Source organism: Hemicordylus capensis, chromosome 3 (genome assembly GCF_027244095.1).
Source record: "Hemicordylus capensis ecotype Gifberg chromosome 3, rHemCap1.1.pri, whole genome shotgun sequence".
Classification (NCBI taxonomy): domain Eukaryota; kingdom Metazoa; phylum Chordata; class Lepidosauria; order Squamata; family Cordylidae; genus Hemicordylus; species Hemicordylus capensis.
Window position 1 is genome coordinate 87,502,148 of NC_069659.1, and position 21,300 is coordinate 87,523,447.

The 21,300-nt window shown below is 42.2% G+C and overlaps 1 protein-coding gene across 2 annotated transcripts in view; it reads right to left on the reverse strand.

The window, feature by feature from the left end:
• URB1 (URB1 ribosome biogenesis homolog) overlaps positions 1-21,300 on the reverse strand; it is a 101,180-nt gene that overhangs the window by 21,847 nt on the left and 58,033 nt on the right. The window contains exons 20-30 of one of the 2 annotated variants that reach the window (XM_053308423.1): positions 20,490-20,711; positions 18,641-18,817; positions 14,412-15,255; positions 13,206-13,407; positions 11,711-11,894; positions 10,372-10,430; positions 7,435-7,628; positions 5,483-5,593; positions 4,238-4,301; positions 3,432-3,603; positions 2,444-2,546 (exon numbers count right to left, since the gene is read on the reverse strand). In XM_053308423.1, coding sequence (XP_053164398.1) covers positions 2,444-2,546; positions 3,432-3,603; positions 4,238-4,301; positions 5,483-5,593; positions 7,435-7,628; positions 10,372-10,430; positions 11,711-11,894; positions 13,206-13,407; positions 14,412-15,255; positions 18,641-18,817; positions 20,490-20,711 — 2,332 coding nt within the window. The remainder of the gene's footprint in view (positions 1-2,443; positions 2,547-3,431; positions 3,604-4,237; positions 4,302-5,482; positions 5,594-7,434; positions 7,629-10,371; positions 10,431-11,710; positions 11,895-13,205; positions 13,408-14,411; positions 15,256-18,640; positions 18,818-20,489; positions 20,712-21,300) is intronic. The other variant, XM_053308424.1, reaches the window with a different exon arrangement.

Sequence of the window (21,300 nt, forward strand, 5' to 3'; positions counted from 1 at the left end):
GATTGTCCTATTTTGTAATAGAGAGTTGTGGCTACAGAGGCTCACATCTCTGAATGTGCCAGTGTGCACAGCACATTCTCTGGTCCTTTGCTAGCAACGCCTTCACTAAGGGTGGTTCTGCCTCCTGCCCCTTTGTGGTCAATCAGGGGACAGCTGATGATGTAATGAGGGTTCCTGGTAGTGCAAAGCATGCTAGGACACCTCTTCTGATCTTTGGAGCTCCCAATTTTAAAAGTGGAGACTGAGGCTGCCTGCATTGTCTGGGTGCTGAGACTGCAAACCCAAACAGAGGGCCTGCTCCTCTGTGGAGACCAGCGTAGGATCTCTTTACTCGCCCCCTCTAAACCATCCCATAGAGTTCATGTAGTATGACAGTGCCCCAGAAAAGCTGTGTTCTTCAAATTTTACCAGCAACACTTGTAATGCAGCGAATAGCACAGTTTTGATTATGAGAATGTACTGTTGATTCTAGACACAGACACAAGTGTGACCCCACCTGATGAAATCAAGGAATACAACAAGGAAGATCTAGACAGCAGCAGGCCAGCAACAACCCAGACAAACAGGGTCAAAATATGGATTTGGGCAGAGGCAGTATGTGTCCTATGTATTTGGCAAACTTCAACTACCCCCTGTAGAGCAGCTGAATGAAAAGCTGCATTGCTGTTCCTGCTGCTTGGAACACCATCCATCCATCATTTACCCTAGGATGAAAACAGCAAGATATAGCTACCCTTTTGCCTTGAAGGAACAGGCAGCCAGAATGGCTCAGTGCTATTGAGGCTGCCCTCAGCTTGGGTCTACCATAGCCCTTTAAAGCCAGTCACCATAACATTGTGGTATTTCAAAGGTACTTTGAAAGGTATTTCATTGTGGTATTTCAAAGGTTACCTCTTTAGATCTTCTGACTGGGACTGCAGAATACCACATGGATTTTATTTATTTATTTATTTGATGTATATACCGCCTTTCCAAAATGGCTCAGGGCGGTTTATAATTAAAACAAACCACTAAAACAATAAAGAGCTAAAACAAATTAAAAACAATATAACAATTAACAATTTAAAAACATTTTAAAACAACAATTAAACAATTACAGTGATTAAAAACCCCCCAAATCGGGTTAAAATATTAAAACAGATTTAAAAACCCTGGAAAGCCAGGCCAAACAAATACGTTTTAAGGATTGGTAGCATGAAAGACTCAGGAGTGGGTGATCAAGTTGTGAGTGCCAAAGAAGATCATTTCTTCAACACTAGTCTCTAAGCAAACCAATGAAATATTTAAGGGAGAGACCAACCAGTGTAGCAGGCCAAATGAAGAGCATCTGCTTATCAGAGTACTACAGGTGAAACTCGGAAAATTAGAATATCGTGCAAAAGTCCATTAATTTCAGTAATGCAAATTAAAAGGTGAAACTGATATATGAGACAGATGCATTACATGCAAAGCGAGATAAGTCAAGCCTTAATTTGTTATAATTGTGATGATCATGGCGTACAGCTCATGAAAACCCCAAATCCACAATCTCAGAAAATTAGAATATTACATGGAACCAAGAAGACAAGGATTGAAGAATAAAACAATATCGGACCTCCGAAAAGTATACAGTGTACTGTGCTTGATTGGCCAGCAAACTCGCCTGACCTGACCCCATAGAGAATCTATGGGGCATTGCCAAGAGAAGGATGAGAGACATGAGACCAAACAATGCAGAATTGCTGAAGGCCGCTAATGAAGCATCCTGGGCTTCTATAATACCTCATCAGTGCCACAGGCTGATAGCATCCATGCCACGCCGCACTGAGGCAGTAATTGCTGCAAAAGGGGCCCAAACCAAGTACTGAATACATATGCATGCTTATACTTTTCAGAGGTCCGATATTGTTCTATTCTTCAATCCTTGTCTTCTTGGTTCCATGTAATATTCTAATTTTCTGAGATTGTGGATTTGGGGTTTTCATGGGCTGTACGCCATGATCATCACAATTATAACAAATTAAGGCTTGACTTATCTCGCTTTGCATGTAATGCATCTGTCTCATATATCAGTTTCACCTTTTAATTTGCATTACTGAAATTAATGGACTTTTGCACGATATTCTAATTTTCCGAGTTTCACCTGTATACTCTTTCTCCAGAATAGGAAAAATAACCCCACTCATGGGAAATAAGCCAGGAACAGGCATTTAAGCAAAACCCAAAATACTTCTACAAATTAGACCTCTTTCTACAAACCTTGAACAGGACATAGATTGTTTTGGTTCTCTGGTACAAATCACTAAGATAAGGCTAAGCTTTAATACAAGTTTAGAGTAACTATCTTTTCCAGATATTTCAAAGGGGCCATGGCTTCAACCTGAAACTCAAATACATTATTTTATTTGAGTGTACAGATTCACAAAATTCCATTCCAAAAATGAAAGACAACTTTTTCTAATACCTGGTCTCAGCAATTCACTGAAGAGCTGAAGGAGAAAACAGGGGTCATAGAGGTTGTTAAGATCCATTTCACTTTTGTGCTTGTTTAGCAGCATCTGTCCTTCCTAAAACAAAAAATATAAATAATGCAAAGTTAAATTTCAAACAATTTAACAAGTGTTGGCTAGCTGGGACAGTCTGTTCATGCAGAATCTCCTATCATGCAAGTACTGCAAACACTGTAAAGCTCGACTATGACAGCTATATTATTGCTGTTGTTCTGTTTCTTACAGCTGTTCTTGGCTTGATAACAAATAGGATTTCTTTCTCCCACTTGGAAGTAACATGCTAGGAGGTCATTCACACAATCAAAAACTGTGTTTTATTTGGGTTTGGGAGCTGCATGCGCTCCCAATTTCCAGTTGTTTGAAAGCAAGGTAAAATGAAAACCTGTGTAGAAGTGATTGTGTGGAAGCAAGGTAAGAGGTAAAAGGTACCTGGGTAGCTTTTCCTCCTATCTTGCTTCCACACAATCACTTCTACCCAGGTTTTCCTCTTACCTTGCTCCACACAACCGAAAACTGGGAGCACACACAGCTCCCTACCCTAGGTAGAACACAATTTTTGATTGTGTGAATGATTTCTAGAAGTGTTTCCTAGAGAATCAATGCAACAAGACAGTGATCTTTTGCGTAGGGCATTTGGCAGATAATCCCTGAATGTTGAATCATTATGAGATCGAACACTGAAGCCTCATTGAATTCAGAAGGTTGTACTGTTGCAATTTTAAGCAAACCATACAACTGGTTTGCTTAATATGATTATATGGCCATTACATTTAAAGGAATACCAGAAAAGTGTTCTCAGACATAATCAGCTAAGATGACTTTCATGATAAAATTTAAAGATGTCACCCGTTAGAATGTGACTGAATGACTAAAAACTGAATGACTTAGATACTGTTCTATGCATATCTAAAGGACTGTAAATCTGCAGTTAGATCAAAGCACCTCTGCAGCCAGAAAATGTCGATGCTGGGGGAAATGGAGAATGGTCTTCATCATCATTTCTCGGTCTAGCAGACACAAAATTTCTTCCATGCTTGGCTGCTGCCACAATGACTTCCCCAAACTCTTGCATGTCTTGTGATGCTCCACAGCTGCTGGACCCCAAAGCAGCATTCTGGAATTACATCAGAAGGAAGCAATTTGTTTTCCAACATAATAGATGAAGAGAAGATAGCAATTACAGAAACCAATTTGTTTTATAAATGGCATAGCAACGCTGACTTTTCTCTACATTTTGTTCTTACTACCAGATAACTCCAACCTAGGATCTGTTTCCTTGACAACCTTAGAAAGTGCTTTGGAAGAAAAACTAACACAAATTATGAATCAAAATTTACTCTGACAGCATTCTTTTTCAGTTATTACCTAGAACGACAATAACACTACCTTCTATGTGTAAGCCTGATATAAATTATAATTATTATCATCAACACAATAATCAAATACACCATTGTTTACACCAGAATGCCATTACCATTCAACATAAAGACTTTTTAAAAAGCTACTGTTTAGAAACCACTAATATTTATGCTTTCAGCTGGTGATGATGACTGGAACAGGGACAAACTAAGGACTCAGCAGTTTAATTCCATGGTACTGTCAGTAGCACAATGAATTATTTTAGTATCATGCTAATGCAGGAGTAAAAGGCTGCTGTACCTAGAGGGTATAAAAGCTTGCTGGATGTGGAATGTAATACCCACAGCCAATAATCCAAAGTAACACATTGCTCAAGATGGTAAACTAACCTGAAGTTTACAAGGCTTAGACCATTCTTTTCATACAGCTGAAGCAGCAGTAATATCTTCTGGTCTAAACAGGAAAATAAGAGATAAACATGATACAGGAGAACCTCGCTATTTGTAGTTCCGCATATCCACAGGGTGTCTAATTGACACCAGTTTTCAGTATCTGCGGATACAAAAAGGTTAAAACCTATGTATCTGCAGTTCCTAGAGGGCCAGAAGTAACTGTGGAGGTCACTTCCACCTGCCATTTTGTCACTGAGAAGCCATTTTGTGGCTCTCTTCCTTACGAAAACAGAATTCTTGGCTTTTTTCTGTGGTTTTTCATTGTTTCAGGGGGCATTTCAGGGCATTCCTAGGAACATGGATGGATTTCTGGCCACATACAGACCCCACACAGCACACCACAGCAAGTTTTTTCATGTTATTTTGTCATTTTTTTTCATGTTTCCCCTCCACTTTGGAACCTAACCCCCTTTCCCCATAGCAATAATGAATCGTATCTCGCGGTTCTGTTTCTCGTGGCAGTAGGCAAGGAACAGAACTCCCGAGAGAAACAAGGTTCTCCTGTACACACTGGAAGCAAGTGACAAGGTGACCTAAGTTTGTAAATCATAAAGAAAGGACTCACATTTTTGAAACAGCTATTGTGGCTCAAACTCAACAGAGCTTTTATTTCATCTGACATAACCTCAAACACAATACTCTTCAGCAGAGACAGTACGCACACTCAGCTACAACTCACTGTCTGAGGAGGCACTGACTAGCTGTGAATTAGCACTAAGAACAACAGTTGGATACTACAGAGCTCATCCAATGTCCACCAGGCTCCTAATTCAGCCACAACACTCATAGCTGCCCCCTGTCCTTTGGGAGCCATTCTTCTTCTTCAGCGATGACTCTTGCTCCTTATCGATCTCCCCACCCGTTACTCTACTTCTTTTTTCCTTTCATTTTTGTTTGATCCTAGCACAGTTTTGGAAGGGGGGGAAAGCGGGGAGAGGGATGGGGAGGGTTACTTAAATTTATATCCCTTAGTACACATATATACAAAAAGATTCTTTTTTCAGTTTCATTCTGGGTTTTTATTGTTGTTGTTTTTTTTTGAACAGCCAGAAACTGCAGTTCTACCAAATAAGCCTATCATGGCTTACAAGCCGCACAGATTGAACACTCCTGCGATATATAAAGAAATCTACAAATGCTTTCATTGGACCATACATACATTTCAATAGCAAACATACCTACCTAAAACACTCAGTGTTGCACCATAGGCTCCGAGCAACAGAGCAAAATGGCTACTCTCACAAACTGTGGGGCAGCATTTCACTAGAGTCAACAATATGTCCACTAATGCCTCTGAAACAAAACACACACAAAAACAAACCCAAAATAAACTGAGACATTTTCATTGGTACTACAAAAGATTTAATTCTGAGATGGCCTCTTGCCAAACAATTTGAAGACATGAAGGTTATTTGAAGACATGAAGGTTATTCCATCTCTTCCCTGCAATAAGCTGAAACATCAGAGTTTTCCTGCAAAACCCACTGAGATGAATGGAGCAGCAGAAAAGTACAGTGGTGTTCTTGCATAACTCCCATTCATTTCAGTTGGGCTATGCAGGAGAACCTCCCAGCAGACTGGGACTGTGGACAACAATATGTGAAGTATATTATGATTAACATTTCATAACAACCACTTTTGCAAAGTTAAAAAAAAAAAGGTTGGCAGATGTTTTCGATTCACAAAACAAGTTATTATAGAATGAAAAGGGCCTTCATAAGGTGGTGAAAGTGCTTTTGCTGCCATCTCTCATCTAAAATTCTTCCCAGTTCAAATGTCAGTGCAGAAATTGATTGGGCTAACTTACTTTTCACTCCTCCCCATTCAATATAATGTGGGAACATGGCCAACTGATGATTCTGGGGGTGGATTCATTGTAGCAAGATTTTCTGTCTCACCTTCCTAGGGCTCCTCTTTCGGGGGCCTTAAGTTATGATACTGAGGCTATTCCCACAATCACCGGGAAGTGGGCTAAGGGAGCTTAGCCCGCTTTCCAGTGATCGTGGGAACCACCGGGCTCGCAGGCGCCTCCCAAACAGACTAGCCCGCCTAATTCCCCTTCACCTTAAATAAGGTTAACGGAGGGAGCACTCCGTTAACCTCATTTTTTTGCTCGTGTGTCACCATGGCGTGTGGCGACACATGAGTAGACCCCAACCAGGAGGTTGCAGCCAGCCTCCTGGGCTCGAGGGTCTCTCCAGGATGCCCCACACACTCGCACGAGGCATCCTGGGACTTCCGGGGACCACGTGGCCCCCAATCCTCGAGGCCCCTGATCCCTGCAGCCCCCTCTGGCTCTGTGACAGAGCTGGCAGTCGTGGGGGTAGCCGATCCGGCCGCACCAGGGCTACGCTTTGATCGTTTGCGGGGAGAGCGAGCTAAGCCTGCTCTCCTCACAGACCCAACAGAAGCTCTTCTCACGGATCGTGAAAAGAGCTTCATACTGTATTTCAGTTCCTTCCAATTTCCATTGCTGTATATATCTCTCCACTGGAGACAAAAGTAATGTTTTGCTATGAGGACTAATCACTTGCTTTTAAAAAAAAGAAGAAGTAGTCAGAATTCTCAGGAATTTAATAAGCATTCCATCTAACTCCAACAGGTCTTAAATAATTTTAAAGGAAATTTATTGTATTTTAACTTTTGTAAACCACCTTGAGATGCTTTATGAAAGGTGGTATAAAAACTGAACAAAAAATAAAATAAAATAAAATAAAATAAAATAAAACAAAACAAAACAGAACTTCAGGTTATGAAAATGAGGGGGCAATTTTTAGGTTAGCTTTAAATACCAAGCAGAAATGGCTATGTAACACAGTGCAACATTTCTTCATAAATATCAAGCCAAATACCATATCTTACTTTCTTAACCATCTATCATTAGCAGTCTAGCTTTCAGCAATGCAAACCATATTAAAAGAGAACATTTCAGCTTTAAAAGTCAGAGAAAAAATATAAAAGAAGTGAATCGGTTTAAAAAAAAACAAAACCTCCATAATGCTAAAATAATAATATTCCAGATAACAGCTTTAAAGACATGTTATGTGGGCTGACAACTAGAGGGATGAAAAACAACATTGGAAAGACACTTGGATTTTATATATAGATACAAAAAGAAAACAAGAGAGAGATACCTTTTGCATGAACCTTCATGTCATTGTCTTCTCTTGACCTCAGCATTGTTGACAAAAACAAAGAGTGCTGTGTGATCATCATATAAAGCGTGGATAGGTTGACTAATCTCTGACTAAGAGATGCTTCTTCCTGGTACAACAAATTTATAGCTGCATTCAGAGTTTTCAGGAAATTCGGGTCTTCATAACGGTACCTTCACAAAAAAATAACACAAGACAAAATCATGCAATTTGCTTGCAAAGCTAAAGAGGAAAAGAATAATATCCCAGGTGTTGGTTTGTGAATTATCTAGCTGTACAAATTAAGAAGGACTTTAGATGATAATAATACTCTTCATAACAGATATTAATTGAAGACTATATTTAAAAAGAGATAATCTAAGGAAGCGGCATATGAAACTGAATAAGATTCTTGGCCCATCTACCCCAGTATTGTCCTGCTGGCACAGTTCTCCAGGGTCCTTCCCACTGCCTACCACCTGATGCTTTAAACTGGGATTGAACCCGGCACCTTCTGCATCCAAGGCATGTGCTCTACCCACTGGGATATGGCCCCTTTTTTCGTATTATTTACAACATGCTTAATTCTGTGTGAATTCTGAACCAGGAAGGAAACTCTGGTGCAGAAAGCAAAGTTTGCCTATATTTGCTTGTTACTCACAATTTATCCTGCTTGCAATATCTAGGTTTCCAAAGATCTGGAACTTTATTTGTCAAAGACCAGGCAAATGGATGGCAAGAAGGGCATGTATATTAGGGAGCAATGGTATCTAGGCTGGGTGGAGGGATAAGCCAACCTTCACCTTCTGACCACTGGAGTCTTGCCCAGCCATTCTCCGACTTCCATGATTTTAGGCATTCCCTGCGTGTTTTCAAGCTTTTCTTTGCAGCCAATCCATAAGAACTATACAAAATACTAACCAAAAGTGTAGGTTCTACACTTGTGCAACAGTCTTACACATTCAGACCACGTATACAGAATACTTCAAAGAAACTAACACCACACAAGCGTGCTTAAAGTCATCCACCTAAGTATTTCAATGCCTCTCAATGACCAATTTGATTAATATTTAACGCCATGCTCACATCAGTGTACAAGGGAAACATTCTGAGTCTCTGTTGTTTAGACTGATTGAAATGGTACAATTAATTGCAACTGTGACCCTCAATCTGCAAGGACTGCAGCCAAACAGAAGTATGGTCCAGGGGCTGGAGCTAAGGCTGGCAGCACAGGGTAGCACCCTTAGGTAGCTGCTAAGAACTCAGGACCCTTAGGAGGCCCACCACTGATGCCTGTCCTGGCTCTGGGCCCCTAGGAGAGATTGGGCCTAGCTAGGAATCAGGGGCAGCTAGTGGGCTTCCAACCCTTACTTTGGGGGTGGCAGGTGGCTCGGTGTCACACATCATTAAAGAGCACTCTCCTTTCCTCCCTACTCGTACTCTCTCACACTCTCCCTGCTTTTTAAAACGGAGCAAGGGAGCTCTCTCTTCTTCACCTGCTCAATTTATAAAAGGCAAAAGAGAAAGAAGGGGCAGGCAGGGCAGAGAGCACAACACAACAGTGAACATAGGGACACAGGAAGCTGCCATATACCGAGTCAGATCATAGGTCCATCTAGCTCAGTATTGTCTACACAGACTGGCAACGGCTTCTGAGCTAGATGGACCTATGGTCTGACTCAGTATATGGCAGCTTCACTGTTGTGTCGTGCTCTCTGCCCTGCCTGCCCCTTCTTTCTCTTTTGCCTTTTAAAAATTGAGCAGGCAGGAATCTCTCTCAGCTCTATCTTGGAGCTGCTGCCAGGAAGGGAACTTGGAACCTTCTGCTCTTCCCAGAACGGCTCCATCCCTTAAGGGGAATATCTTACAGTGCTCACACATTGTCTCCCATTCATATGCAACCAGGGCAGATCCTGCTTAGCTAAGAGGACAAGTCATGCTAGCTACTACAAGACCAGCTCTCTTCTAGGGATGTGCCAGAAGTTGCTTCGACGGTGTCAGGGGTAGTTCTTTAAGAGCGGGGGAGGGTGCCCTTACCCCTCCCGCTGCATTTTCCCCGCCGGCGCTCCATTCTTTTCAAGCCCCTCAGGCCAGCAGTGTTCCTCCCTGCCACCCTATTGTCCTCATCGGCCGAAAGTAGCGATTGCACCTGCGCCCGTTGCACGCACATGCAATGGGCGCACACGATTGCCATTTCCGGCCACTTCTGGCTGATTAGGACAATGGGGTGGCAGGGAGGAACACTGCCAGCCCGAGGGGTTTGAAAAGAACGGAGCACCGGCAGGGGAATTGTGGTGGGAGGGGTGAGTGCACCCTCCCCCGCCCTTAAAGAACTACCCCCGCCGGCACTGAAGTGGACCCCGGAGTCAAAACTTTTCGGAAGCCTTTATAATGGTCTCCGAAACGTTTCGGGCTCAAGCTTACTCTCTTCTCCTCTCCAGTGGCTGGGGCAGCAGGCAGCAGGGATAGGCGGGCAGCAGACACAGGCAAGAGTACTGCTGTGCTCAGCTGCAGCAGCCACAGACAGTCATGCATGGCTGTCCATTGCAGGCTCCACCACCAGGCAACTGACTTGCCGATGGATGTCATAGCCAGGTGCATCAGAGCCAGGTGCCTATGTTGCTGCCTGAGCAAGGAGACAATGGGGGCCCATGGAAGCCACCCTGTTGATGAAGTTTGTCCTGGCTGAAGCATTAGATTAGCAATCTGAAAATCGGCATATAATGGCATCCTTATTCTTGTGCTTGTAATCTATGCAGAAATGACTTTAATATGTATCACGTTAGTTAGTGAGTGAGTTTGCATTGTCGCAACTGTTCCTATTTTTGTACCAGAAGGGATTATTTTGAAAATTGCAAAGTGGTGCCCTTAATAAGCAGCTCTTTGTAATGGCACCAAATATTAATGCATCACAGCTGTAAATGTAAGATTGCTTACTTGAGTCCCATCTTCACAAAACTGTTCCAGTCTTCTGGAGCCACTTCAGTTACAGAGTGCTGAATAGGTCGAAAGAGCAACACAACACTTAAAATACATGGCAGGGGGAAAGATAATACACTGTACAACCATTTCAATTCCCAGTTTGGAATTCTAAACTTATTCTATATGAAGTCAAATGAGCCATTTTTGGAAGGGTGGTATAGAAATCGAATGAATGAATGAAATGATGCAGCACAAAACATCAGTAGAGTGAAATTTATTACAGAAGTGCATCTAACTCCCCAAAACACATGGAATGCCATTTACAGCATAGCAAACATATTCTGATTTAAATTTAACTTGAAGCACACTTTTACTTGGATCAAAGTTCTGTCAAACTCAATAGGATAATATTACTCCTGAATCCTATCAATTCAGGAGTAATATGATCTCTTCAAGATGACCTGAAGACCAACCTGGCTGCTGCGTTTTGCGCCAACTGCAGTTTCCAGGAAGGCATTTATGGAGGTTATACCTTTTCCTGATGAAGTTGACACAGAGAAATAGATTTAGGTGTCATCGGCATACTAATAACACCCTGTATCTCCTGATAATCTCTCCCAGATGTTTCATATAGATATTAAGAACCACTGAAGACAGTATGGCCTCAAATAACCACTGTGTGCATGCACATCCCCTATCTCTCTCTGACCTGAATTTATATCTAAGGACACTGTGGGATAGAAGGAAGGTAGCAGAGAGAGTAGGTTTTTAAAAGAAGTGCCTTATTTATTTATTACATTTCTATACCACCACGTACCAATATCTTGTTACATAACCTTACACAACAATGTGCAGCTGGCGGGGCTTACACACCCTCTAGTGGAGATATTGCTGAAGTTCATTGTGCTTCTAGGGATGCGCACGGAACCAGTCCGGAAGCCCTTTCTGGGCCTCTGAACCTGATCAAGGAACTGGTGGTTCCGCCAGTCTGACGCCTGCTGTGCACATCACACACGCACATCACGTGCATGCATGGCGTGCGATATGCGTGCAGACGTTACTTGTTTATTTCCAGCCAACAATGGGGAAAGGGGCGGCATGGAGGTACACTGCTGACTCATGGATTTGGGGAACTTAATGGAGTGCCGGCAGGGTAAAAGCGGTGGGAGGGGTAAGTACACCCACCCCTGCCTTTAAAGAGCCACCCCCACTGGTGTCAGACCGGAGCTCCGCGGTTCCGTCCACATCCCTATGTGCTTCTCAACTTCTATTTATTGTGCTGAATTCTCAACCATCCTAAATAACTCTTTTATGTAGAGGTACAACAAAACAGGAAAAAACTCTCAATTCTCACCAGTAATTTATCTAGCCTTGATAACATTGCAGTCTCGATTTCTGAGTGAATTTCTTGTTCTTTGCTACTGCTGTAAGTGAGAATTAATGATTTTATACAGACAGCAAGCAGGCATCTTCTCCATGAATGCAACCTTTCTGCAGAGTTCTCTAGCACTCTTGATATCACATCAGCAATCACCCACCTGCAAGAGTTTTAAACAGAGCAATAATATTGCAAATGTTTTAATTTCAACCACTCCCCCGATGCTTATGTGTTTCCTTCCCCTGCAACTATATGGTTGCAGTGGAAGGCAACATTTAGAAGCATTTTCCAGACCCAGGAAGTCGGCCATTTCAGAAACTGAGGAAATAAGCAGTATCTCATGCTCTCAAATAGACCCACAAGGGCATTCAACCTATTAGGACTATATAGCTACTATTAGCTTTAGTAATCACAGAGGGGTGCAGCAGCTTTGCGGATGTATCACAAGGCTATTAGTAGTGGGCAGTAGAACCACCTAGAATGACTTCAAGATTATGGGAGCAAGTGATTACAAGATCTCTATTGTGCGCCTCTCATCTGATATAGGAACTAATCTCTCCCCCACCCCAGTAACTCAAAGGGACACCTGCCTCCACATGAACCAGATCTTTCTCTGACTGTCCCTGCCTTTGGAGACAAGATCACCAGAGAAGGGCCCATTATGAGTGTTGGCACCTCATTTTTGGCACTCTTTTCTCTGGAGAGACTTCCCTAGTGCTGAATCTTATGTTTTTCCAATGCCAGGTCAAGACCTTTCTTCAAAAAATAAAATCTGTCCAGGCTTTTAAATCTGTTTTTAGATCTGCATAATGCTGCTGATCTTGTTAGGTTGAGTTGATGTTTTAGTAATTATTAATCATTGTTGTATGTTGTTGTTTTCACTATATATTGTTAACTGCCCTGGATGTTTTAAAACAAACAAACAAAATACAATTGGCCTAGAACAGTGTTTGAGAAAGAAGACTGAAATAAGCTTGGAAATAATTTGAACCTAGTACATCTTCACTGTGCTTTGTGTACTAAAGTTTCCCCAAATACCCACAAAGCGTTTATTTAAACCAATATTCTCATCTGCCTCAACAATTCCCTCTTCCAACATAAAACATTAGGCTATTGGATTAAAACAGTCTTTTAATGTTAGGCTGTTACATTAATGTTACTCTGACTCAGCTTGGGAAGACTTTTTTTGTCAGGCTTAAGAACTGCTGAGTACTCAAAAGAAATCACAGAGGGGCAAAAATCTATTTGTTATTTCTAACTGTTTTCTGCATGATTTTACCAGTACACCTTCAAAAGAACAGAATGCTATTCAGTTTATGCGGAATTACTCAGTGAGAGTCAATATACTGCAAATAATTAAACAAATCAGAAGTATTAAAAATACTCTCATGTTGACTTGGAAATGAAATGGATATTGTATTCTCAATGTAAATTTTTCCAGTGTAAACATAAAAATAGTAAGTATGCTTACTGCTCATGACTTCCTGCTGCCTCAAGGGCTACAGGTAACTTTTCTGCTAGATTAGCAAAAGCCTCTGTTTCTGAAGGTGGCAGTAACTTGGAAAGAACTTCACACCCCTCAGTGAATGACTGTGATACACTTGTATTTAGAAGCCGCTTCAGCAGTTCTGGCCATAAAGCTTCTCTCAAGACAGATATAACAGCCGAAGAAACTGTAAGAAAGAACAATGCAAAACAATAAGAGATGAGCTGAATACAGGGGCTACCATAACAGCTTTACACAGTCGAAAGTCTTTGGAATGACATACCACAGGCCTACTGTGCACCAGCTAAGACAGGCATCACAGACCCTGGAGGAATACATATCCAGTCTTCTGGGAAAGGACAATAATACAAGTATTCATACCAAGTGGCTTCATACAGACCCTGGTTAAGAGTTCCTTCCATAATCTGCATCTCCACTGCCCTACTTCACTTAAACATATAACCAGAAATGGAGAGAAGTGCAAATGTTTGCTTGGTAGCTGGATAGTAAGAGGCTGCTCAGATTACTGTATCACAGTTTTAACTTGGGGGTAGGAGAGAGTACATTGTGTACACTAGGCAATACTACCCAATTTGGCTTCTACTGACTCTTTATTTAATGCGTCACCCAATATTAATCTCAACCTGGCATTTGTCTTGCACCTGGCAGCAGCTTATTCCCCTAAGCCTGCACAAAACCTCCTGCAATCCACCTCAAGACTGTTCTGCACTGCAAGCGGTGGGGCTTTTCCATTAAGACCAATTACTTTGTTTTTCCCTCCAGTTGTGCTTAAGATCCAGACTGAGAAAGAGCTGCTCAAAAGCTTGCTCATGACATCCGGATCTTTGGGTGGCTCTCAATAAAGTCATTATCCTACTTCAGCTTTTGGCGATGACTTTTTAGAAATAAAAGTTTGTTTGTTTTTAGTCCATAGGACTAGTTTGCTTTTAGTCCTAGGCATTTGTTTTTAGGCCATAGGATTGAGAGGGGGAAATGCAACTGTAGCTGGCTATTTGTTTCAAGGTAGGCACAACTTTAGTATTAAGTCTGAAGGACTGTAGCAGTGGCATTCATATTACTCTTCAAAATTAACAGAATGTCCTCTTATATGATGACACAAAATAGTCATACTCTCTACAAAAATTTGATCAACATATATATTAAAACTATCTGTAAGTTAGCTGTTATTACCTTTTGATAAGCATTCAAAACCATGCTGCTCTCCACGCTGTAAGTATGTATTGAGGAGGGGCAGAAAAAGGCTCACATTCTTTTTCAAGAACTTAGCAGTTCCCTGTTTCAGACACCAGAGCTCAAACTGCAGCAAGTGAGTCTGACAATACTGAATTAGCAGAGCTACAATGGAAAGGGAAGTTTCTGTTGCATGGTTAAGGCAGAAAAGCTGCAGATCAACTCCAACTACCTGGGCCAAGAATGGCTCTTTCTGTATAGCATGTATGAAGACCCTTTCCAGCTCTTCTGTGGCTGCTGTAGACAAAAGAAGTCCCATCCCTTGAATGTGTTCCCTTGAAAGAAAGAGATTTCCTTTCAAAGATCCTCTTTGGTAGTTCTCTGTGAGAAGCTGCACCAGCATCTTTCCATAACTGCTCAAGTGTGTTTCTTTCCCACATTTCTTAGTGGCCAGGTTTGCCTTGGGAAGCTGCAAAATAGCCAATGTGATTTCTTTGAGCTGTACCACATCCATATACGTGTGCAATTCTTGCAATGCCTTCAGCTGCTGTGACCTTTGGGGATGTATCTTGCATCCTCCTTCTCTCCCAGCATGCAGCTCTTCCAAGACAGTTTTAGTGACAGCTTCAAAATATCTGGAAAGCATATCTAGCTGGTTCCTGGCTTGCAACAGCGGGCAACCCATTTTCAGCAACCCAAGAATGCCATGATTCAGGTGAGCAGAGAGCAGTTTCACTGTAACAGGATTTAAATTATGCTGCGGAAGAGAGTGTTGTTCTAGAGCCAGAAACCAATTCTCCAGTGTAGGGTGTTTGAAGACCAAAGGGAGCAAACTTTCCATAATCTACAATGAAGATGGTTACAATAAAGTAGACAACAATTGTTAAACCTATCATCACCTATTTTTACCCACCACATATAGCCACTATATCCTTTGAGGCTACATTTTCTTCTAACATTGAATTGGGTTATTTGTCAAAAACCATTCAAAGATTAAGGAAGTAGAATCATATTGAATGGCAGGGCTACTTTTGGTTTGTTCCCAGTCTAACATCCCATTCCTTAGCTCAGTGGTTTCCAATCTTGGGTCCCCAGGTGTTGTTGGACCACAACTCCCATCACCCCACCACAATTTGTACACCCCTCCATTACACTACTGCTTGGGGTGGCTCACAACCTTAATAAAATATATCCAATGCAAAATAAAAGATTAAAGAGTTAAAGAAATTAAAAGACCAGGCTAAAACCACATTGAAAATTACAAGTTTCAAATTAAAAGTTATTAATAAAAAGCTAAAAACTGAGAACTATAAAAACCTAAAGAACCTACCAGATATAAGCAGCAGATAAAACATCAAAAAGCCTCTTTAAAAAAGATGTGTTTTTAATTGTTTTTTAAAAACCACTGAGGGAGGGAGCATGGCAAAGCTCTTCAGGAAGGGCGTTCCAAAGCAGAGGGGCCACAACCGAAAAGGCCCTGCTCTAGTCCCCACCAGCTGGATCTCTGTTAGTGGCAAGGCCATGAACCATGGTTCATGGCCTTGTGGCCAGGGATTAAGTGCGTTGTAGACCAATAACATCTGGAGATCCAAGCATGGAAATCCTTTCCTTACTGGCTATCTCAGAGAGCTGCTTCCACTGTGTAAAGGTTCTAAGAAGGTAGGATACAGAACAGACTTCAGCAGCCCATTGGGGGGGGGGGAGGATGGAATTGAAGGGGTGTGTGTGTGTGTGTGTGTGTGTGTGTGTGTGTGTGTGTTTGTGTGTGTGTGTGTGTGAATGAGATGTTGGCTGATATCCAAACTAGCCAATGCACCAGGGTTTTCTATCGTGCGAGGCGGGGAGCTGATTTTCGGCAATACCCTGCTGAAACTGCCAGGGCCTGAGGGTCCCCCAGCTCTCAGCAACATAGTTTCAGAAGGCACAGGGAGCTGCAAAAGGAAAGGAGGAAACACCAGAAATTGGGCACCCCATCACGTGTGTTGTATATACTCTGCCAAGCCAAGCGTCTAGGGGGCTTCTGTTGTTATTTCACTTTAAGAAGCCACTGGCTGCCTATAGGAACTCTCTGTTAATAAAGAACCTTTTGTCCTGTTGTGTATGACTCACGGACTGAACAATGTGACCAAACATCCTGGCACATTGGTGCAGGGTTAGTCTGGATGTCAACCTGTGTCACTTGAAGGAATGACTCCTTCCCATTATGTTTTATAGTTTGTTTGCTTTGTTCTGTGTTCTCTTTAGGCTCTGCAGGGGTTAAAAGGTAGCAACCAACAGTCAAGTATGAAGTAAAAAAGTTGTCTGCTACAGAGTTTTGGAGGAAAAGTTATAATGTGTTGTGACCCCAGGCAGAGGCAGAAGGTTCCGGCAGCCTGAGGGAAGAAACTCCCCAATTGGTTATGTAGCGGATTTACCAAGCCTTTGGTCTCAGAGCAAGCCGACGTGAAGGGGAGGAAAATACTAAATCATCCCCTCATGTTTTCAAGACAAAGGCGTTTCCCTAAACTTTCCTGTGTTTCTAGTAGTTTATTTGCTGCCACTACACCCAATTATCAACAGAGTTTAAAAACAGACACCCCACCCCACGCCCCCAGTCTTGGGTGAAATTCCAGGGAAACTCTCCTTCTCTTACTATTGGAAAAGTACAAAAACCTTCCACGTGCAAGCTCACATGTGGTGAGAAAACTGGTAGAATCGCTGAACGGAATGAGGTGTGTTGCACCAGAAAAAAAACCCTTTCCAGACGCCTTTTTCCCCGAGTCAAAAAATCCACTCAAAGAGGTTTGTTACAATTTCAAAGAGCAAAAATAAAAATAAAAGCTCTATTCAAATGCTACAGACTGCTTCAATCTGAGGCTCTCTCAGCTTTTAGTTACAGGTAAAAGAAATACTCAGTAGGTTACAAGAATACTTCAAAAAGCACCCCAGATGATATTGGGGCACACTTTAAAAATCATGGTTGCCCAGTTGCAAAGAACATGGAGCTAAGACAACACAAAATTATATTTAAAAGCTTACAGAGTCTTTTACAGCACTCTAGCTGGATGGGCGAAGGCTCAGCTTTTCTTAGCTTAGTTGTGTTACAAGAAAAATAACAACAGAACAGGTTCAGGGATATGCAAAACACACGAAAAGAAAACAAGAGTTTAATGCAAAATCTGACTAAACAAATTTTCCCTAGACTAAACTCCCAGAAGCCAAAAGCCCTGGCTTTCTTCTTCTTTGAATTCATCCCAAACTCTGGGAGAGAATTCAAGCCCCTGCAGTTCTATCTTCCAAGAACTGCAGTCCTCCTTTCAGCAGCCATTTCCATGGCCACACTTCTTGCTCCAACTCCAGCCCAGCTGCTTCTAACAAAGAGACCTTCTCTTCCTCCCAACTCCTGTCTGGGCCCCACCCATCTGGTGTGCTGATAGGCTGAGCCCTGGAGGTCACCAGCCTGTCAGTCAGGATAGGGTTCACTTCCGATTCATCTTTAGGGGAGAGGAAGGGCTGATCACTACAGGTTAATGTGTCTGAATAAAATAACTGAATAAAAGGGAGAGTTGAGCAGCCAAGAGGAGGAGGGCTGTGGAAGAAGAATTGAGTGAGAGAGAGTGTCTGCTGCTGAGTGTAGTGTGAGCTGGAAGGCTGGAACACCAGCAGGGTAGGATTGGGCTGAAACTGCTATTGCTAGGGAAGGTAGCAGTAAGCAATCTGGTCCTATTCGAACCAGCTAGGCCTTGAAAGAGAAGGTTGTTTTATATTTTGTACTTTGTAATCTTGCCAACTGAACTTTACATCATTTGTTCCTGTAATGTTTTTTGAATTTTTGCAAACTTTTAGAGTAGTAAACCTGTTCTTGTTTTTATACTATTTTACTGGTGTCTCTGTTTGTTATTTTAGACACACTTCACTCCTACCTGCCCAATTTATTTACCACACTACTGAGTTTTGATATTGTTTTTGAAAGACAGAGGGTTCAGTGACAAGGAGTGGAACAAGTCACACTAGCTAAAAGTCTTACATTGGTGGCAGTGGATGGTTAGACTGAAGGCCAGCTGCCGCCAAGCCCTCACAGTCACAAAGGGACTTTCTGCAAAGTTAGCTAGTAGCTAGCTGTAAACCATTCTGCAAAACCACTGAAAGATTCTGCTCCACTGCTCACCCTCCCACACAGGGTTCACCCGAACAGCAGAATACCCATTAGAATAACACTCATAAACAGTACCAAGCAGAAATGTCAATACCATGTCATGTTCAGTCTCTGCTGTTAGAGACTCCATATCCATAAAAAGATCTGGTTCTGTCTCTGCCTTTTTCCGTTCCTGCCGACTATATAATTCTACATCATCACCTTTCTGCAACAGGCCTTTCAGCAAATCCATAAAAAGAGTGAGAAGGGAGGCACCAGAATTTTTGCTGAACTGTTGGGAAAAGATACACATTTCAGGATGAGGAAAAAAGCCTGAGGAAAGAACTGAGCATAGAAACAATGCAGTTCAACAACACAATACAGTTCGACAATACATAGCTTAATGTGTTGTGAATGAGTCCATATGCACCGTCTTCCCCCTTCCCTTCAGCCCCTGGATGAATCAAACACTTCCTGTTTTGTTAAACCACAGTTTCCCAGTACAGTTGTCAAAGTAAACTGTGATTTAACAAAACAGAAAGCCTTACTTTTAGGTGGGCATGCATGCAAGGGGATGAGGAAAGGGAGGGGAAACACATGCTCATTCATGATTCAACAAACCATGGTTGATGGAACCAGACCAATATTTTTGTGTTGCACCTTAGAGTCACTTCTACCATGAGGTTACCAACCCAAATACAAGCAAGATATTCTGTACCCATAGAATTATAACAGGTGCACAAAGCAAGTATACATTTCCAATTGTGTGCATCTTGCACGTATCAGGGCCAGCATCAGCACAAAGCATCCTGGGGGTTCTACCAAGAGTCCAGCACCCAAATGGAGGAGGGGGAGATCACTGAGGTAGATTGTGCCTAGCCAGCAACTGACACTTGCCAGCTAGGTGGTCCATTTTCTCCACACTGCAATGGCAAGGTTTCCTTTATTCTCTGAGAGCCAGTGACTCTACAGGGGGCATTGTTGGTATGGGAATACATAGCAGCTGGCAGCCACCAGCCAGAATGTTGCTGTTATTGCTGGTCTGATAATGAATGAACTCCAGCATGGTAAGGTGAGGAGGGACCCAACCAGGTAGGAGAGGGCCTACCAGAGTACACCTTATCCCTGCAAATCTAGAGCCAGCCCAGACAGGCAGACATGTCTGGGAGCCAAGCGTGACCAAAGCTCTCAGCTTCATGTCCCTGCAGTGGCAAACACATTGAGGCTATTCACATGAGCATGCAAAATGGGGCTAAAAGAGCAAAGCCTGGTTTTGCACGCTCGTGTGAACCACCAGGATTGTGCCCAATCCCGGTGGCTACATGGCAGCAAACCCACTGAAGTATCCTCCTAAAATGAGTTTAAGGGAGTGAGCGCTCCCTTAACTTCATTTTTTTGATCGTGTGTCAGCCACAGCTCCTTCAGCCGTGGTGGTCACACTTGGAGGAGAAGGATCCCAATAATGCACCACACACTCACAGCACCTCAACCCTGGGAGCTGCAGTGGGAGCCACTATTTGTCTGGGCGGGCGATCTGCCTACCCAGGGACTGACAACCAATCATCTGTGGGGAAGGTAAGTTTAATCCTCCTTCCCCGCAGATAGCCTGCAAGCTCTTCTCACTGATCGTGAGAACAGCTCTATTTACAAGTTATGTATTTACTGCTGTCTTGGCTGTTTTGTTTTTACTGATGATGCCACTTCTGTTTCTGCTGGTTCTGATTTTACTACTGTTCAATTGTAGCTTTACTGGATTTAAATGGATGTTTTTTCCAATTTTTGTTGACAGCCACCTTGGAAGTGTTTATGCTGAAAGGTGAGATACACATTTTTAAAATATAAATAAAACTACCAAGTATAATGTGAAGTGACCCTCAAATCTGGGAATAAAATATTTACAATGGGATTAAATCTAATTTTCCATTCTTAGAAAAGAATGCAGACGAGAGAACAAATTTCCTTACACTACTGAAATTCTCCACTGTGGTCTTTAGGTATAGCAGGACATGCTTTGAAGCCAACAGGAGGTGCTGAGGCTGGAGCTGGGAAACAGCCTCACTCAGCTTTTCTTTAATACCCTCTTCCAACAGAATGGTAACATCTCTCCCATAAGTATTCAACAGGGAGGAAAAGGAGGAGTCTGGTGACAAGAATTCATCTGCACATTCATTTCTGTCTTGCTGAAACTGTAAGAAAATACATTTTTCATTCAATGCAAAAAACCCAACATTACAGATACTTATGAATATACCATAGTTTGATCTACGCCTGAGTGTTGGAATTAATGAGGATTACAAAGATATCTCAGCCTAAATCCTGCTATCACAGTCCAATCTTCCCTCCCATTGACTTCCCCTCTCCTTCAATCTTTCAACATGTTGGTATCCAGCCATGTGACTCAGTTTACAGAAGAGATCCCTGCATCTATGATTGAGAGCTCCAAATAATTTCAATTATTTTATTTATTTATTTATTTATTTAATACATTTCTATACTGCCCAAGATGCAAGTTCTCTGGGCGGTTTACAAAACAAAAAAAACGGCCAATAAAAGATCAAAACATTTCAACAATTAAAATTAAAAAGTTGAAACTATTAAAACACAATTAAAATAGTATCTAATTAAAAGCCTGGGTGAACAAATGCATCCTGACTGCCCTTTTAAAAACTGTAAGGAGAAGGCCCATCCCTGAGTAGCCACGAGATGAGCTGGTGGCAACTGCAGACGAACCTCTCCAGATGATCTCAATGGGCAGTGTGGTTCATAGCAAAGAAG